The sequence below is a fragment of the Chlamydotis macqueenii genome, chromosome 1 (genome assembly GCF_036417535.1).
Source record: "Chlamydotis macqueenii isolate bChlMac1 chromosome 1, bChlMac1.mat, whole genome shotgun sequence".
In the NCBI taxonomy this organism is placed as follows: domain Eukaryota; kingdom Metazoa; phylum Chordata; class Aves; order Otidiformes; family Otididae; genus Chlamydotis; species Chlamydotis macqueenii.
The window spans coordinates 184,546,395-184,565,128 of NC_141556.1; the positions used below are offsets into that span (position 1 = coordinate 184,546,395).

An 18,734-nucleotide genomic window follows, 5' to 3' on the forward strand; every position below is an offset into this window, starting at 1 on the left:
GATATTTTCCTACTGATGCTGTTTAAATTTTAAAACATTTTACCCAGTTGGGTTTTTTTTAGCATAAGCTATACAAAATAAAACAAGTCAACTGTGATTATTCTGATTTGCCACAAGATGCTTTCCATATGCATTAAAAGTATGCCTAACATGAATCACGACAGATTTACCTCAGTTAAAATAACTCCAGAGACGATGGATCTCTCTCCCAGAAAGAAGAAACATTTTCATTTTCCGTAATTGCAGAATTTCCATATCAAAATGAATGTTAATAATGAATTTAAGAGCAGTATTTAGATGATAAAACTACCTCAGTGTTCTGTTAGCATACACATTTTCTCCATGAGTTTTTTTTTTTGTCCTACAAATTACTTTATTCCCCAGGCAGCATGAACTGGATCTGACTGAATATTTTGGTGTAAACAAAGTGCTAATCCTGCCTGCTGAGGATCAGCTTTTCAAACATGGTAACACTTGCAGGAATTTTAATTCACTGTGAATGGCAGAAAGTACCTCCCTCTCCCTTCACACTAATTACAAATGAAAAGAGTATACAGCTATGCAAGAACGATTTGGGATTTGTACCTTTGCACTTTTATACAGAATGATAGGTCAGGCTCGCTAAAATGTATCTCATTACCTGAAGATGTGCTGCGACTGGGTTCCCCTCGTTTCAACTGATCAATTCTCGACTTCCGTTCCCCAGTGATTTCTAAGCTTTTCTTCTCTCTGTCTCTGTCCCTATCTCTGTCTCTAGAGCTACTGTGCAGGATCCTCTTCCGCCCAGTCTGGTCATCTCCACTGCGATGAGCTGACTCATTGGAAGGAGATCTAAGTCTGCTTGACGCATGGCTCCGATTGCTACCAAGGCTGCTGCTGCGCTTCTGATCCACAGGTTTACGGTGTGGTCCATCATCTATAGTAACATGAGGGGCTTCCACCTTTTCACCCCTTGTCCTGTGACTCTTTCTATGGGAGTCCTCAGTGTTTCTTTCTGGTACAACAATGTCACCACGTTCAGGAACATCTTCATCTGACCAGTCACTAAATGTTGTATCTTCTCTTTTTTGGGGGACTTCTGTCACAGCTTTCTCAGGTACTGCTCCAACCATTTCTTCTTTCGTTACAGGGGGAGTTCTTGGGCCTTTCTTCTTTTTATGATGTGGAACAATTTCTTCATCAGAAACTTCAGAATCACCCTTGGACCTCTTCCGCTTTTTCTCTACATTTTTCTTTTTTTGACATTTCTTGGGTGAAAAGACCTGGCTTTCCTCAGTCGTTGATTCATTAGTGTACCTTTCTACCCCACTGTCATCATCTTTCTTCTTCTTTGTAGCCTTTTTCTGTACTTTAGACTTCTTCTTGCTGTCATCGTGCATTCTATCAGAAGCATCTCTTTCTTCAGAGGGACGGCGTCCAAGATTTTCCTGAACCCTGGACCGGGAGCCTTCTGAAGCATCTGGTTGCTCTCTTTGCTTATCTGCTGAAGAAATTCTCTCTTTAAACTCTGGTTCTTCGTAACGCCGAGAACTTTCCTTTCTGTCCAATTTTCGTTCTTCCTCTTTCCAGCGACTCTGTCGCTCTTCTGTAGCATGAGAGGGGCTCAGCGACCGGGATTCCTGTGGCCGCACAACCTGGCTCAGAAGTCTGTGCTTGTCATCTACAAAATGGGGAAAAAGGATGTACTTGTATTGTTTAGGAAGGAGAACAGCTGAATATTTGGTATCTTGTGCATGCCAAAAGGTGTCAACTGAAACAAATAATCCATTATTTCAGTTACATTTAAGTTTTTCTAAGCAGTGGCTGCAGTAGCAACAAACTATTTCCATTTTGGTAAACATGCATCTTAAACAAAAGATGTAGAAGTCATCATCATTCAGCAGATGTAAGATACAGTAACAAAATGAAGACAAAAAGATAAACGTGTAGATTAAGAAAAATTGTGTTGCTCATAAAAATAAGGGGAGGACACTTAAAAAGCTTGCCCCATGTTTTTTCTATTTAAGATTACAAGTTGTTTTCTATAGGCAGAGGGTAAGCTGGATCCTGCTGCAGAGACACCCAACTCCTACTTACTTTTATCATCTCCACTGTTGTAAGCATCACTATCAGGAGAGTGCTCACGGCGACGTTTGGGTGACTGTCGAGGACTTGGACTGCTTTCATTTCTGTGACGCTTCCTGCAGAGGCAAACACGTACAGTCAAATTTGTTCAGAAATCTTTAAAGAAAAAATTTAATAATTGAGTTTAACATCAGTATAATCCCTGAAGCCTAAGCCCTTCATAGAGAAGACAACACATCTAAGGATGTCAGGAAGTTTTGTAGTCGTCTTAGTTGTTATTCCAAAACTGCAAGTATGATCAGTTTTTTTAATCATACTGTAAGATACCCTAAACTAAAACTCTAACACTTAAGACAACTACCTTTTCAGTCAAAAGTTATAAAAAACTATTAAGATAATTTTTTTCCTGTGCTAATGATCCTTGCAGTGAGTTGACCCCAGCTGGTAGATAAGTCCCAACTAGACATTTGGTGACTTCTCCCCCAGTGGCATGAGGGAGAGCCCGTACCAGATGATTTACAGGAATCCACAACTGTCTCACACAAAAGCTACTAATTACTTCCAAGCAAAACAGTTATTCAAGGCAACACTGTTTTGCTTATTATTGATGAAACAATGAGAATTTTATTGTACTAAATGAAAAAAAAAAAAAAAAAAAAAAAAAAAGAATCAGTGCTACAACCTTAAAGGAAGCACCACACATTTACTCAGGATATTGTTCACGCTTTCACTGGTAGCCTTCTAGTACTGAAAATTTAGTAGTGCAAAGGGTAATGTATGTTCCACAGAAATGTAATGAACAAAGTCATGAACCTTGACCTAGTTAGCTGCTATCTGACTTGCCAGGCTTCAAAAGGTACCACAGTCTGCTATTACGCTTCAAAGAACGCCTGCATTCTTAAAGGCAAGGCCACATGAGTATACTTAGAAGGGAAAATTACATGGTCTGACTCAACTGTTAGTTCCTGAGTAGTTCCACTATTCTGCACTAATAAAGCATCAGATTAACTTCACTAGCATAGTACTAATTTTGGGGCCACCAGTACATGCCACACAGATGCAGGGGAGACGTGGCCCAAGATCAAGCCTCTGCATAAACAAGGTATCTTCCTCCTTACGTTACTCCTCTGCTTACTAACTTACTGAAATCAACAGTAAAAGATTGCCTTTTAAAAATTTTTTTAATTAAAGTAACATTCAGATCAACTCACCTGGATTTTCTCTCCTCATGGACATCTCTTGAACTTCTTTCTTCTCGGATATCTTCTCTCTTATCCCTGCGGTCTTCCCTTCCTTTTTCTTTGTCATCCCAGTCTCTCTGGCGGTCTCTTTCTTTATCCCTGTCCCGACCTCTCTCCCTTTCTCGTTCCCGCTCTCGATCTCTTTCGCGCTCTCGCTCCCTTTCTCGTTCCTCCCGCTCCCGCTCTCGCTCCTTCTCCCTCTCCCTCTCCCGTTCTCTTTCCCTGTCATGGTCCCTGTCTCGGTCACGCTCACGGTCCCTGTCTTTGTCCCGCTCTCTCTCCCTCTCCCGTTCCCGAGCACGATCTCGTTCCAACTCTCTTTCCTTCTCCCTTTCCCTTTCCCGGTCTCTCTCTCTTTCCCTCTCCCGGTCCCTCTCCCTTTCGCGTTCTCTCTCCCGGGCCCTTTCATCTCTCCTATCATCAGACCGATCTACCCTTCGTTCTTCTCTTCTTTCATCACGCTCGAGGTCATCGCTTCGTCCTTGATGTCGCACTGGTGAGCTTGCTCTCTGATCTGTGAAGAGAGGCAGGTTTGATTACCAAGTGCTAAAGGGACATACGCTGCTTCCACTACACTGATAAAACCCCAAGAGCTTTTGTTTTGACAATCCAGATATTGATTTGCAGTAAATGAAAAGCAACTCCCTGCAGAAACTTGGAAATTCTATTTGGAGAGGGAAAAAGACAAAAAGTAGTACTAATTTTGAAAGATTTTTTTTCAGTATTTAAGGAGTGAACTTTTCTTACTTTAGCCAAAAGTTACTGCAAAAAAAATTATTTTCTACCAGATTTTTCTGAATGGCTTCAGAAGATAATTATACGTCTCACAGCCTAGCTATTAGTATTGCATTACTCAGTGATTCAAAATCTGGTATAAGGTCTTGATAAACTCTGAATGACATACATATGAAAATGAAATGTTAAGACCTCTGTAAAGAAATTTTACTTCCTAGAACTGTTAAGAGTCACGGGCTTTACAAGAACTCACACTATTTATAATACATAGTAAAAGTTACTGCAAAATAAGAAATACTAGCCTGTCCCATCACAGAAGAACAGATCCCTGCACAGAAATACACAACCAAATCCATGAGAAAGGGAAAGGCAAGGATGCAATGTAGGAAATAGAACTCCTGGAAGTTTCCATATGTATTCACTGTAGAGCCTTACAGTTTTAGAAGCAGAGTTTTTCAACACTCAGACAGCGGATCAGAGGCATAGAGAAAAGTTAATTTACATAGAAAATGACTGATCCAGAAGGACAGTGAAACCCGATTTATATAATGGTACTTACTTTCCACAGACTTAGCTGCATTTTGTTAGTTATATTTTTGATATTTAAAAAAATATTTCTATTAATTTTTTACTACTTTATAACAATTTTAATGCTGATGTTAGTAGCATTTGAATCACAACAAATCAATAAAACTATTTTTCCACAGTATATATTAAGAGCACTACACAAAAGAGCAAACAATGGCACAGAGGTTGGTATTTTTCACTCCATTACTCTGGGGCTGAGAGTACACTTTACTGTAAATTGAGACAACACCCACCAGGGGCGAGCAGGCAGAGTTTGAACAGGACTAAATCAATAAAACATGCATTTCCATCAGTTTGATCAATTTTCTTCTCTGAGTGAATTAACAATGACTTAATGCTCCCCAGTTAACAGGTAAAATTAGGAGCAAACTTGAGTGACATTTCTGACACGGATGTACCACTTTTATAAAAAGGTAAATCGCCAATCCATGCAATTGGTTCCATGAACAGGTTTCACATTCTTTTAATGGTGCCTATAACATTATAATACGATTTATCATGCAGACTAAGTATTAGATTTTGTACAGAAGTTCTGTAACTCCTGTTTGTTATGTCGGTTTTGGTGACATTTACATGAAACTCTTACATGAATCAAGATCTTGGAAGTATATTAGACAATTAAACGTGGATAGTCAGCACTTCTTATGTGATTTCATTATTTGAAGCACTGTTCCAGTGGTTGTTTGTCTCAGTTGAAGAAAGACAGCCCAAGTTTGCAAGCTTACATTTTAAAATCATACTAAAGAGACTCTTTATGTATCATAGAACTACGTAGCAAGCAAAATCTATCTCCATTTTTCTCTAAATGACAAATGTTGAAATTGTAGTCTAGTTATGGAAACTATGTCTTGTCACTCTGAGGATTACAAAAAAGTGACCTAAATTTTTAAGGAACAACAAATCTTACCTCCATTCAAGCTGTTTGCATTTTTCCCCCAAAGAGAAAAACAAACCATTCAAAGCAACTTCCCTTTGAGAAATTTTTTGTTATGATGGCATATTTTTATCTCTAAGGTTTTTCTTTCCTGTTTTTCTTAATAAATTAAGAACTCTGTTCGATATGAAAAGCACAAATTACACTATAATATATCTAGGATTTACTGGGGGTGGGGAGGTGGAAAAGATGAAAGCTAGTCTGCAAAAGTCAACCCCCAGGACACATTCAGATTGCAGGATTTTTCAGCTAACAAGAAAAAGGAAGACTGGATATTAGGTTTGTTGAAATCCTGCCTTGAAGACGAGACAGAACCTAAAGCAGAACCTGTCACGAGAACACGCAATAATAGATACATCTCAATGGACCAAAAAGCACCTCACAAAATAATGTACAAAATAGCTCTCCGAAAAACTGATGTTAAACAACAGCTAGAACGTATCTGTCACTTCCATGTCAAAACTCAAGACAGAAAAAAAAAAAAAAACCCAAACACTGTAGTTTTATATTTCTTCTTCACAATTCCTCACTTCATTCTCATGCTATTTTCATTTGCCTGATTCCTCCTGCTCTCTTAATTATTGAGCAATGCAAATATTTTCCAGAGTGAAAGTTGGTACTAAGTTCCGTAGAGACAACACAGTACTCTTTCAGACACAGAAGTGTGACATCTTGCATATCGGCCAGAACAGTCTTGCATACTCTTCCTGTGATCACTGGTATTTGTACCAACACTTACTAGCCTATTATTATTGACCACGACAAAGCATTCATCAATATTAAACTCCCCAAGCAATATATTTTTGAATTAATCATGAATTTAAACTGTCACTTGCTTTACTAGTATGTCAGTCAGGCCTTCCCAAAACACACTCCAATAATTTACAGTGCAAAAGTACTATGGTTCTATACAAACAGAACCAGTAATGAAATGCAGTCATGACTCTAAGCTTACATGTGTATGTACATGAAGTGGCAGAGGAGGCAAAGAGGAAGAGAAAACCATTTTGCATTGAAGTTATACAGTCAAATCTCTCGAGGAAGTTTAGATGTTTAAGGACTACTTGGATGGATCAAAACAGACAGTGCCAAAACCTACCCATAGGAAGGGAGAAAGGGCATAGCATTCATGCACACACCGCCAATGAGAGATCTCACTACAGGAGTTCACTTACATCAACAACAGGAGTAGTGTCAGTGTGCCATGTCAATTAAGTTATTTATGAATTAGTGTTATGGGGTCGAAACAAGGAGAAAAAAAAATGAGGGAGAGAGAAACATGCATACATACACATTTCACTACACATGTAAAAATATACATTAAAATACCCCTTTCTCTGTTGTCACGTCTGTCTCGTTCACCATGCCTTCTTTCAAAGGAGGAATCCCTTGCTTGTTCTCGACTGTCATAGCGATCCCGATCAGGGTAGCTACTCCTTGATTCCCAGCTGTCATGGTAGTTTCCACTACTGCTGTGACCATCAACTTGGGATCCTCTAGTCCCCCGACTTCCTAATAGAGATGTATCAATATAAAAAATGAGTTTCCACATGTAAGGAAATTCACTGATATTTTATACCAACTAAGTATTAACTTCTAATAAACTTGAATTAACTGTTCATGAAAATAGAAATTGTAGCGTCAAACTCTACTTAGCCAACAATTCTCAAATTTCATGTTTTAATTGTAAAGCTATTATTTTCACACTGCAAACTCAAGACTTTCTAAATCACCATCCCTGACCAGGGATACAACAGTTCAAAAGCCAGCTCACATTTGTTTTGAGTAGGATGTAAAATAATAGCCAGCACAGAAGGAATACGCAGAGAAAGTAGAGATCATTTTTCCTGTAAAAACTATGGCATTTTCCTAAAGAAAATGTCACAGTAAGTCTGAGAAAGCCAAAATATATTTACTATGGATGATTAAAAGGTGCTAAGTGAAGCTGTTCTACAAAGTTCTACATCAGACTTTAAAAAATACTGCCAAAGGTTAAAATCCCACTTTTTTTTTGGTCAATCAAGAAGGACAGAGCAAGGGGGTGAAAAGACAGTTTTCAGGTATCTCAGACATGCAGCTGCTTCTGAGAGAAAAAAAAAAAAAAAATCTACTGCCCAGTACTTTGACACACTGCCCACTATGAATCTTCCATTACACATCAGTCTCTTACTTGTATTTGTAGCCCATGGGAGAAGCTAGGGTTGCAGAAACATTAAATAGAGTGATGCAAGGGTTAGGGTTTGTTTTAAAGTTGTATGGCGGAATACCAATGTTATGCCACTTTAATGAATGGAGAACACAGAAGTGCTATAAATTTAAGCAACTGTTCTAACTGAACGACAACAGAACTGAACACAGCTTTAAAAGCATGAACTATTTGGCAGTACTTCCATATCAAATATTAACATAATATGAACGTCAATATTCAATTTCCAATGATAAGGACACTTATTAATTTTTAAAATAATGCAATACCCTTGTCAGATAATTCTGGACCTCTGCCTCGACTTCTACCAGTTCTATCACTTCTGCTCTCATTTCTGGAGTCACTTCTGGAGTCGTTCCTGGTTTCAGCACGAGAGCTCTCCTCTCTGCCATGGGATCTTCCATAGCTGCGCGAATCGTCCTGGTACTGGTCATCCTTTTTGTGAGCGTCACGACTCTCTCTGTCTCTGTAGTCATGGGAATCCCGTGTGGAACGTGAGTCTCTCTGATCGCGACTATCTTTGGTCTCTCTGCTATAATCCCTCGTATCTCTGGAATCTCGAGTGTCTCTGGATTCCCTTGGCTCCCTCCGATCTCTGTTATCTCTTGTCTCCCTCCGATCTCTTCCATCACGAGATTCTCTGTCATCTCTATGATCCCTGGAAGTACTCTGCTCCTGGTCATAATCACGATCATCTCTTGTTTCTCTTTCTTTTTCCCTTTTCCCTCTAGTTTCTGTAAAATGTTTAAAAGAATGTCACATACCTAGCTTAATCAGAGCAAGCAAAAAGTTAAAAGACAAGCAACATTAAAATAATACAGTCAAAATACACTTCTGACACACACACACAGGAAATGAAGATCAATATGTAAGTAGAAGATCATGTTGGGTCTCTATCTATACATTCAGTAAGCTTTAAAGATCTCTTTGCGAATATGAATCTGTACTTTACAAATATTTACGTATTCAAAAGAGAATAAGTATAACAAAAATAAACTTCAAATCTATTAGAAAGCAACCACATTGCCATAATTTTAAGGCAGGATCATTTCTCCTGAAATGAGATTTATTTTTTTTCTCCACATATATTTTCAGGAAATTTGTGCTATATTTAGATCACTTGATTTTAAGACCTCAGTGCTCTGCTAAAAATATTTTTCTTTTGGTTTTTTTTGTTTGTTGTTTGTTTGTTTTTTCACCTCCCTTTTTTCCTAAAGGTAAGTTAGGCCAGTCTAAAAAAGCTGACATATGTCATCTTTGTCTCTTGAAACAAACAGCACGTTTGCCCATCACAAACCGTTCAACCAGCTTTACAGATTTCCAGAGAGAAGGACTGTTTCTCTGCACACACTTGTCAACTAAAAAGACAACGGACAGAGCAATCATTGAGGACCAGATTAGCATTTGGGCACCTCACAGAAAAGAGTAACAGTTACTTACAAGTATCCTGCTGTCACTCAACTGATCCACTACTATACGCCTGATACCAAGAGAGGATCACTTACCTGCTGATGCTACCACTGCATTACACAAGAAACACCTGACAGATGCCTACAGGATCTCTACAATCAGCTGAGCCTACATAAGCAGTCCTATCAGGAATACGTCATTGCACAGTCCCTGAAAACAGCATCACCAACACAGGAACGATAACACAGGCTTCTGCCAGTATTTTCTTCACCCCCTAGCTATTGGGATACCTGCAGATAATGCCACAATTTGAAAATCAAGTTTCAAAATGCAACTTGCAAACAAATAAAAATTAATCCTAAGTGCTACTTTTACTCATACCATCTCGCCTCTCGTGGCGCCTATCATGAGACTGTGAAGTCCGATCACGATCATGCCTTCCCTTTTCTCTTCCAGGAGATCGGTGTCTTGAAGGGCTTCGCTTCCTCTGAGGAGAAGAGGAAGAGTGTGGGGGATAGGGAGAAGATGATCGTCTTGCAGGCGGGGAAGCTGTCCTTTGATAGGATGGTGAAGGAGTTCTTTTGCGGTGTGGGGAAGGAGAATGTCTTTGAACAGACGACCCAGACTGTGATGAAGAGGAGTGATGTCTGGAAGATATGGGAGAATGATGCTGACCTGATGGGGAAGCAGATCTGCAAGGAAGAGTTAGAATATGCACAGATGTAATAACTTTATTGGAAAGGTTGTTACCAGATCCTACAGGAAAAAAAAAAAAAAAATTAAGTAATTCTCTACCCTCTGTCTACTGAAAATTAGTGCTGTTTCTATAAAACAGCAAACTAATCTTCCCTCAAGGAAATCCTTTCAAAGTGTACTTCTCTTTAAATGGTTATAGTTTATTTAATACCCAAGAACAACTTGTCCAATCAAAACTATACAATACAGCTAACAGAATGCTTCCCTGGAGGAAGAGAGCAAAGAGTCAGAAAACAAAACCATTATCTTGTCCTCCACTCCCAAACCATGAACAATTGCTTTCTTTAATACAAGATGCTTTTCAAAGTTCATGGTGAAATTCAGTAGATATAAAAAAATAAATAAAACAAGCCTTTGGAACACGCTTAACTAGGACACTGTGTCTGTAAGCTTGTATGCTCAGATATTGCCAGGTCTGGAGATTATCCCACTGAGATATTCTGACGATGGTCAATGCCAGAGAGTATATGGACACCTCAACAATAGACTAAGATTCTGTATCTCCTTGTTTGAAGACCTAAAAGTGCATGGGATCCAGCTGATGCGCTCCTGATGTGGTGTAGGGATACCTGTAACTTCTACACACACTCTGACCACCAGGATGCTTAAGGATAGCTTCTTTTGTCTGGAAAATTAAAAAGCCTGAAGATGCCCTTACACGTGCTACTGGTAAACATTCTTCATGAATGGCAGGTAAGAGGAAAGTCAGTTTCTCTATCTCCACCGATACATACTCATGCTGGCCGCAACTTTCCATCACAAGAGGGAAGGTCTGACCCACAACTATTCCCAAGGAAACAAGTAGCCTTCATGCCTCTAAGATGACAATTTGTACACATTGTCATATACAAATGAAACAGGTGGCCTAGAATTAGTAGTAAAATTTCCAAAGCATTCAAAGCAAAATTCTGTCAGAGTCAGAAATGACTAACAGAATCTAATATAACTGAATGACTTACCATCTTTAAACTAGGGCTACATTTACTTTTCACCATTAAACTATCATTATGAAACATACAGTTACCAAAATTGGCTTGCATGGAATGCTATCAATGGTTTGGAGATAAATAAAACATTTAAAATATCCTTCCCTGCTTCTAGCAGAAGGCTCATTTATCTTCCTTGCTTAACATTCCCTTGCACAACACTCATTACATCTATATTGAACAGCCAAGCAGGCAGTGACGAGCAAAAAGCTGGAGTAGGGTAGAAAAAATGGGAAAAAGGGTACTGCAAAGGTATTTGGTCTCCTTACTACTGCCAGCTGCAGGGGGAATGGGTTGCTCTACTCCCTGTCCTATAAACAATCCAATTTGGAGAAAATGTCCATCAATGACATCTAGCTTAATACAATGCAACATTGTTCTAGCTGAACTGAGTCGCCACAGCAGCAAAAGAGCTTGCTTACAACTCTTGCAGTTACTGAATGGATGGATTTTACTTTTCTTGTTTTATCAGCATGCAGATATATGTATGACACCTGGTGCCTTTCCCCCACCCTTCAACAGAAGTGCAGAAAATAAGTATGCCTCCTACTCCATCGTACAAGCATAGGACTGCAGTAGTATTTAGCACCACCATTCTAAACCTAAGCTTACAGACTCCTTCACAGCAAAATAAGAAGCCTCTTCCCTTCTTTTTAACAGGTGGTAGAAGATTTTTTAATAAGGCCACCAGAACTAACACAATGATATCTCCCCTGAAGCTTCCTGAAAGAAGAGCCTCTGAAATTGTCCTTGTACTGTTCTGTTTAGCCAGTTGTGCTTGCTTTTCAAGGAAGATGTGTCAGGATCTGTGTACCACCTTTGCCATTTTAGAAGGAAGAAGCTCTGCTACTTTCCCCATCTCCAAGATAGAAGATTCCTCACATTTTCATTTTCTACCTTTTAAGAGAGGGAAGGTGAGAAAGAAAAAAAAAAAGTTCCCAAAGGATTAGAGACTGACTACGTCTCATACCAGACTTCCGAAGTTCCACCTGAAGCCAAAACATTTGAGAAGAACTGATAAATGGAAGCTTGCACCATGACTTGTGTTCTTGACATGACAGGTACTTTCAATGTAGTAACTTGTCAAAAAAAAAAGTCTCGGGGCTCAAGTGTCTGAGGCCCACACATACCCACAACATACACGTACAAACTAACAGAGGAAGTTTCTAAACTAGAACTATTCACAGAAATGAAATCCATGCAATTGACTTCCCACCTGCGAGAGGGTGAAAAGTTATGTTTGTGAGTGGTTGACTTGGCTGGAGCTCGGGAGGTTTGTCTTCGCCTTGCAGCAGGTGGTGAATACTCCCTGGAAGGGGAAGAATTACTGCCAGAATGATCTGCAGGACTAGGAGAACGCTTCTGTCTACGGGAGCTTTCAGAAGGATCCCTGGGAAACAAATAGCAGCTTGTTTAATAGGTGTAATATGGCATTAGTACATTTGTAAGAAATTACAAAAAAACTTCAAGACAGAATTTGTGCTTACAACATCAAGAACTATCTTACAGAATAATTTGTTCCATCTATAATTTCATATATGCAATTACCTTAAGCCAGCAAAACTCAAGAATGCAAGATACGCACTAAATTTCTTGCTAATCACTGGACTGTAAAATACAAAACTAGAATATGGTAAACAAAAAAATATATTCTTTTAATTTTATCTAATATTTAATGAGGTGGTGAAATAATTCTTATCAATGGAGAATTATCTTGCTACTCTATTTAAAAATTTCTGTAATGTTAGAGCTTTATTTAAGAAACCTCAAGCTCAGAGACATTTTCAAACACTAATCACAGTTGCAAATGAATGGAAGACATCTGTCAGAACCTTCAACTATTTCACTTACTGTACATCATGAAGATTTGACATTATTTCTTATTTTTTGTTATTCAGAAAAAAAAAAAGACAAAAATCCCACACTGAAATAAAAGGTTGTAGTTACCACAGCAGTACCTGATTATAGTACAACAATAAGCCAAGCATTCTCTTGATCCTTTTAGCACCACCTAGAATGCTCTTTTCTACTGTTTACGACCTCCTTCCAGTAATGGAGTGTGCAAGCACAAGGGAAATAATATATTTTAAAGTAAGAATGGTGTAATTTATTTAATCAACTAAAAATATATAACTCACTGGTCAGTCTTCCACTCCACAATCTTTGCTGTATTAGTGTTCTGATTTCAGCAGGGATGGGAAACCTACCTCAGCCCTTCTAAAAAACTTTACAAAGTAAACACTTATGAGCATGTACCCTATCCTCATCAAGTGAGCACAGGACTTAAAAATGCAGAGGTTGTATTTTTCAACCCAAATGGACACTTACGCTTCAGAAAATCGTGGGAACAGTCATATTAGTCCACCATTTGAGAAAAAGATATATATATGCAAAAGTTAAGTAATTCTAAAATTGCAGTAGTCTTTTTGTACTTTAGAAATACTTTTACCGTACTGAACATTAGGAAGAGTTTAAACATGTTACTGTGAATTCAGAAAGATATTGGTCCTTTAAGATTTCAGAAGAGCAGACAAGCAATTGAATGACTTTGACAGAGACTCTGGCAAATGAATTGCTTCACTGGTGAATGTCCAACCTTCTGAAAAGCAATGAAACTTTCAAAAGGGCATTTTACAAACTTACTAAGTTACGTAATTAAAACCTAGCAATCTGCCAGTTATAGTCTATCAATCCTTCTATATAATGCACTTAAAATATTTAATGAGTACTGAAAAGGCTGTTGGCATAGCACATATAAATCCCTGTAAGGTTATATTAATGTTAAAAGCTAATAATACAACATAACTTACCTCTGCTTCTCTTTTTTCTCCTTGTGCCTTTCAAAGTCACGGCCTCTCTCTTTCACCTCCCTCGTCTTTTCTTCTGAACGCTCTTTTGCTTTATGTTTTTCTTTGTGTTTTTTCCCCAGGGGAGTTTCCTCTTGTACTGGAGGAGGAGGACTAGGGGTACGAGGACCTTTCTTTTTACTCTGGTTACTTTTAGAGCTCCTAGAGATAAATTACCAGAGAAAGGGTAAAAATGAAGGACTGCCAACTATTTCAAATAATGATTTCTCAGATGCTGGCAGGAAAGTTATAATGTAAAGAGCCTTGAAGCTTTTCATATAGGATTAATCATTCATTAGCAAGAGTGTTCAATAACTATATTTCACTGAAGGGTTAATGTAGATGGGAAAAAATCCCATCGAGCTCTTCCATTTATAACCTTTATTTCTGAAGCAAGTGAAGAAAAATAGGAATTGCTCCAATTCAAACAGAACCAGTTTTCAAAGTTAAAATGCCCTTGCATGAACTGCAGACATCAGTGGACCAGAACTCTATAGAGTATCTTGTCTGTTTAGACTTCCATTTCTGTAATGCGATACCCCAACCACATACACAAAATGACTTGAACAACTCATGTCTTCAGTTTAATGTTAACTACCTGACACAGGATAAAGCATACAAACATTTTTGAATATGCATCTCACAACATGAAATAGTATATATTTTTCCATATAAACTACCACTGCCAGAAACCCTATAAACTAGGTATCACTGCATACTGAATGTCAGTAGCATACTAGCCCATGCTGTACATTCTCGTAGCAGAAACAACATTGTTTTGTCTCTATTTTAAAGGGGATTTTTGCTTAGCAAATACAGATGTGTCTGCTTACACTGCTGCAGTAATTTCTGCCCTATCTAAAAGCTGTGAGCAGTGATCCAAAAGGTCCTGTAGCCAGCAAGAACTTAGAAACAGGTTTTGGAGATTGACTTTTTGTGGCAAGGTGCCCAGTTTGAATTTCCTGCCATTTTCACGTCTTGTCCTTACTTTTTTCCCTCCCTGCCCCCGATCCCCACTTCTCTTCCTCTCCTGAATTTGGAGAAATTCCCTGCCTTGGAAGTCAACCTTCACTTCCTGAACAGCAATACGCAATACAGAATGTGCAGCTGGCCAATTTTAAACATTTCACTTCAGTCTAGAGGAACTACTTCACAGGCTGCAGCATTTCAAATAAACCTGCTTCCCACTTTTTAATGGTTTGTATTTCCTCATCACCTGCCAGAGACACTGGACATTCAAAGAGAAAAGACCTGCTTGTAAAGAATGAAATTAATCAACTGACAACTACATGCACGTAACTTTTTCTGCAAAAGATGATTCACAGTACACAATTTAGAAACCTTCCCCTAAAGTTATATAATCAAAAGTCCTGAAAGCAAAGAAAATGAAAAGCCATATTAATTATGAAAACCCCAGTGATAAAAATCAGCATGGTTCTCTGTTCTCACTTTCTCACAAGATGCATCTACATACTGACCTCTGCTGATCCAAAAGTGGGGAAGATACAGTAGATGCTTTCTTCTCTTTCTTACTAGCTGATGATGATGATTTGGGACTGGACCTTCGTTTTGGAGATTTGCTAGACTTTCTTGGTGATGGCGATGGTGATAACTTAGATCTAACCACCTCTGGAGAAATCTTGAGGAAAAAAATATATTAACCTACAAGATATCGATGCTCAAAATGCTTACTTGTATGCTGATATAGGTATCAAAAAATGTAAATTCAGTAACAGTGTACATCTGAGATCTTAACCATGTACACCTCTACCTCAAATAAACTAATTACATTGTTTTCAACAAACATCATTAAAAGAAGATGACAGGAAAAAGGTGGGGGCAAGAGAAGATGATGCACTCTGTAATACATTACAAAAATAGTAACTAAAATTTTTAAATTAGTACATGCCCAGTAAGCACTCAAGTTTGTCTGAAAAAGAAAGACCTCCTTCCAGGCTTTCCCCCCCCCCCCAAGTCTTCCCCACAATTTTAGGGTTTCTAACGCTTACAGCTTTGCCTCTCTCATTCTACTTCACTCTGCTACTGAAAGACATGTTGGAAAAGGTGCTTGGCAAATGCCTTGTGTTTTCTTCTACATGTGTTCTCAGTTAAAGTTCTTATTAGTTTTATATTATTAAAAGCCATTAAATCCTACTCATTTAATATCTGACTTCATAAAGAAGAAAACTTGGATGGATGGATGAGATACTCACAACTAATATCCAAGTCACATACTAAGTTATACATATACCAGTTATTTACTACTACATAACTCAATACTGCATTTGTAGCCCAGGAAGCCCCAGTCTTTCAGGAAACAATTAGAAGCCTATGAAGTGGCTGATGACTTATTTTTTAAATTTCACATTTACGTAATACAAACCTCTTTCTTAATGACTATTTCCTCTCGTTTCTCCATGTTTTCCTGTTCCAACTTCATGAGTTCTCTCTGAATCTTTTGGCGCTTCATTTCCAAAGACAGCTCATGATCATAATCATAATTAACATCTCCATTGTCAGAGTCTTTATTTTAAAAAAAGTAAATAGATTAGTAACAATTATATATGAAATAAATAACAATATTTAGCATACTGGATGCCAAGCATAAGTATTTACACTATTTTTAAGCACTGTATGAATGGATCAATGAAGCTAAGCAAAATCTCTTCTTCTCTAGTTATGTTTGTAAACGTAAAATAACTCCAGTTAGTTCCATACAACCCACAGCTAAATTCTTAAACTTCATTTAAAAAAGGAAAAAAAAAAAAAAAAATAAGAATGTGTCTTCAGAAAGACCAAAAATATGTAGAGCACTACTAAATCAGGAAATCTTACATGAAACGGATTTAAATAATAATGCTTGATACTAGAAGATTTTTTAATAGAGTATCCCACAAATCATCTAATGCACTTATTTAATTAAATCTACAAACTGATTTTGAAGTAAAAGAAGAGGTCTGTATTTCCTCTTTCACCAGATAAATGCACACTTGAAGAGTTTATTTCTGTTTTGAAACATTATTACTGTCTGGTTTTCACATCAGAAAAGGTGCTATTTCTCTCACTTTTTCATTAAGTCATGACTAGTTAATATTATATGCTTCAAGTCTGGCAACTGAAATCTTACTGAAAATTAAAGCAGTTTACTCACTCAGTTTACATTTCTTATTTTGTTTATGGCTATTTAAGTCAAATGCTCAAAAAGCGCTGTAGGAAAATAACTGTCAGAGAAAATATGACTTCATTAAAAAGTCATTAGCTTTCAGTCCCCTTTCTATACACAGGAACTACATAAAAGGTTTTGCAATAAACAAACTGTCTACAAATTCCCTTCATGTGTCACAAATGCATGGGAACAGCTTAGAGAGAGGTGCAGTTCCTAACAGCATAGGTTCTTTCCCAGTCCATCTGTCTCCTTATATAGCACTCACTGGAGCTTAACAGACAGTAATTCTATTTCATCCACATAATTATGATCAACACTATTTTGAAAAAAACATAATTTTCAAACTGAAAGCCTCAGTGTCTAAAGCTTAAGACATTCATACTATGCATTTATATAGAACCTGAGGTTTTTACGTTCCAAACTTTTTTTGACTTAGATTCTATTTCCATGTATATATGTCACAGGCCGAAAACAGAATTTAGAACGTAGTGAAAATATATTATCACTCTTCAACTGTTTTCAGAAAACAAATAGTTCACCGATTGCTACCTCCAGCTATTGCTACACTCATTCTAATGGAGCCCTTATTATTGAGATAGTTCACACTGTCACAAATTATGCAACAAAAGCCTGCTGACTTCTGAATTCAAAGGAGTTGTGCTCTCCCCTCAGACTGACCAGTTCAAAATTACTTTGGATGTAACTTGGATTCAACTAGTGATCTAAATGTGAAAAGTTCAGCCATGGAGTAGCCTATGGCCAAGTTCCTTGTTGCCTGAGGAGTCAAAAAAAGAAAAAAAAAAAGCATGTTTATAAAATAAGCTGGTTTTAACACTGTAGCACTCTAACTCAGATTGCTTCTTTGCTCTCCTCCAAAAATAAACATTAATGGCTACTGCATAAAAGTATTTTGCTTAGAGATCAAATCTTTAAGCATTCTGCTCTACATACAGCCCAGTAATCTTGTAATTCTTTGAGCTGTAGAGGGACCATTAGTCTAATTATACTTACCTTCTCTATTTGTTTCCCAATCTCCATTTTCCTCTTCACTTTCTGGTGTTCTCTCCTTCGTAATTTTTATGTCCTCCTTTTCTCTATGTCTTCCTCGTGAAGACTCTTTCTATAAAGGGAAAAACGCTGCATTAGAGTAAACAACTTTATTTTAAAAGAAGCCTGAAGAAGTAGGTATATTTTACATGGAATTTTTCCTGTTTCTTTTTTATAGCACCAAAAGCATTTTCCCCTTTAGCTCGATGAACAAATACCTTCTCAAATAAGCAGAGACTCCACAGGCAACATGTTTAATGCAATTTCATATAATCAGTATGCAAATAGCAGATGGGGAAAAGAGAAGAAAGGATTCATAAAATTAGAAGGTTTCAGGGCATGGCAAAAATTGGGCACATATCACAGAATAAAGTTTAAAAAAGGAACCGAAAGAACAGATCAGGTTCTTAACACCCTAAGTTTAATGAACATTTAAAGAATATAATTTTAGCAGCTGGAGTAAGAGTTCTCAGCTGTAAATAAAAGTATTTATATGCCAAGCAGATGAGCCTCAGAAGCTGAACCATTTAACCCTTCAGAGGATAAAGTACTTGGGGGGGGGGGGGGGGGGTCAGGCGGGAGAGATAGTACAATAAAAAAACAGAGATCCTTGGCTGGCAGAAGGAAGGGAAAAAAGGTCTAAAGCAACAGACTGGAATCAAGTTTTGTTGATAGCTTTATTTTGAACTCTCACTGGCCCCAAGTTATGAGACAAAGTCTAACTATCACAGTAGCACGCATTTTGCACGTGACAC

General features: G+C 37.8%; 1 protein-coding gene across 10 annotated transcripts in view; it reads right to left on the reverse strand.

Moving 5' to 3' along the window:
* ZC3H13 (zinc finger CCCH-type containing 13) overlaps positions 1-18,734 on the reverse strand; it is a 48,322-nt gene that overhangs the window by 11,043 nt on the left and 18,545 nt on the right. For all 10 annotated transcript variants that reach the window (XM_086771837.1, XM_086771835.1, XM_086771829.1 and 7 more), the window contains 11 exons: positions 17,944-18,052; positions 16,150-16,289; positions 15,245-15,405; positions 13,731-13,928; positions 12,137-12,310; positions 9,560-9,870; positions 8,038-8,502; positions 6,892-7,074; positions 3,276-3,819; positions 2,077-2,180; positions 641-1,660 (listed from right to left, as the gene is read on the reverse strand). In XM_086771837.1, coding sequence (XP_086627963.1) covers positions 641-1,660; positions 2,077-2,180; positions 3,276-3,819; positions 6,892-7,074; positions 8,038-8,502; positions 9,560-9,870; positions 12,137-12,310; positions 13,731-13,928; positions 15,245-15,405; positions 16,150-16,236 — 3,247 coding nt within the window. In that variant the 5' untranslated portion in view covers positions 16,237-16,289; positions 17,944-18,052. The remainder of the gene's footprint in view (positions 1-640; positions 1,661-2,076; positions 2,181-3,275; positions 3,820-6,891; positions 7,075-8,037; positions 8,503-9,559; positions 9,871-12,136; positions 12,311-13,730; positions 13,929-15,244; positions 15,406-16,149; positions 16,290-17,943; positions 18,053-18,734) is intronic.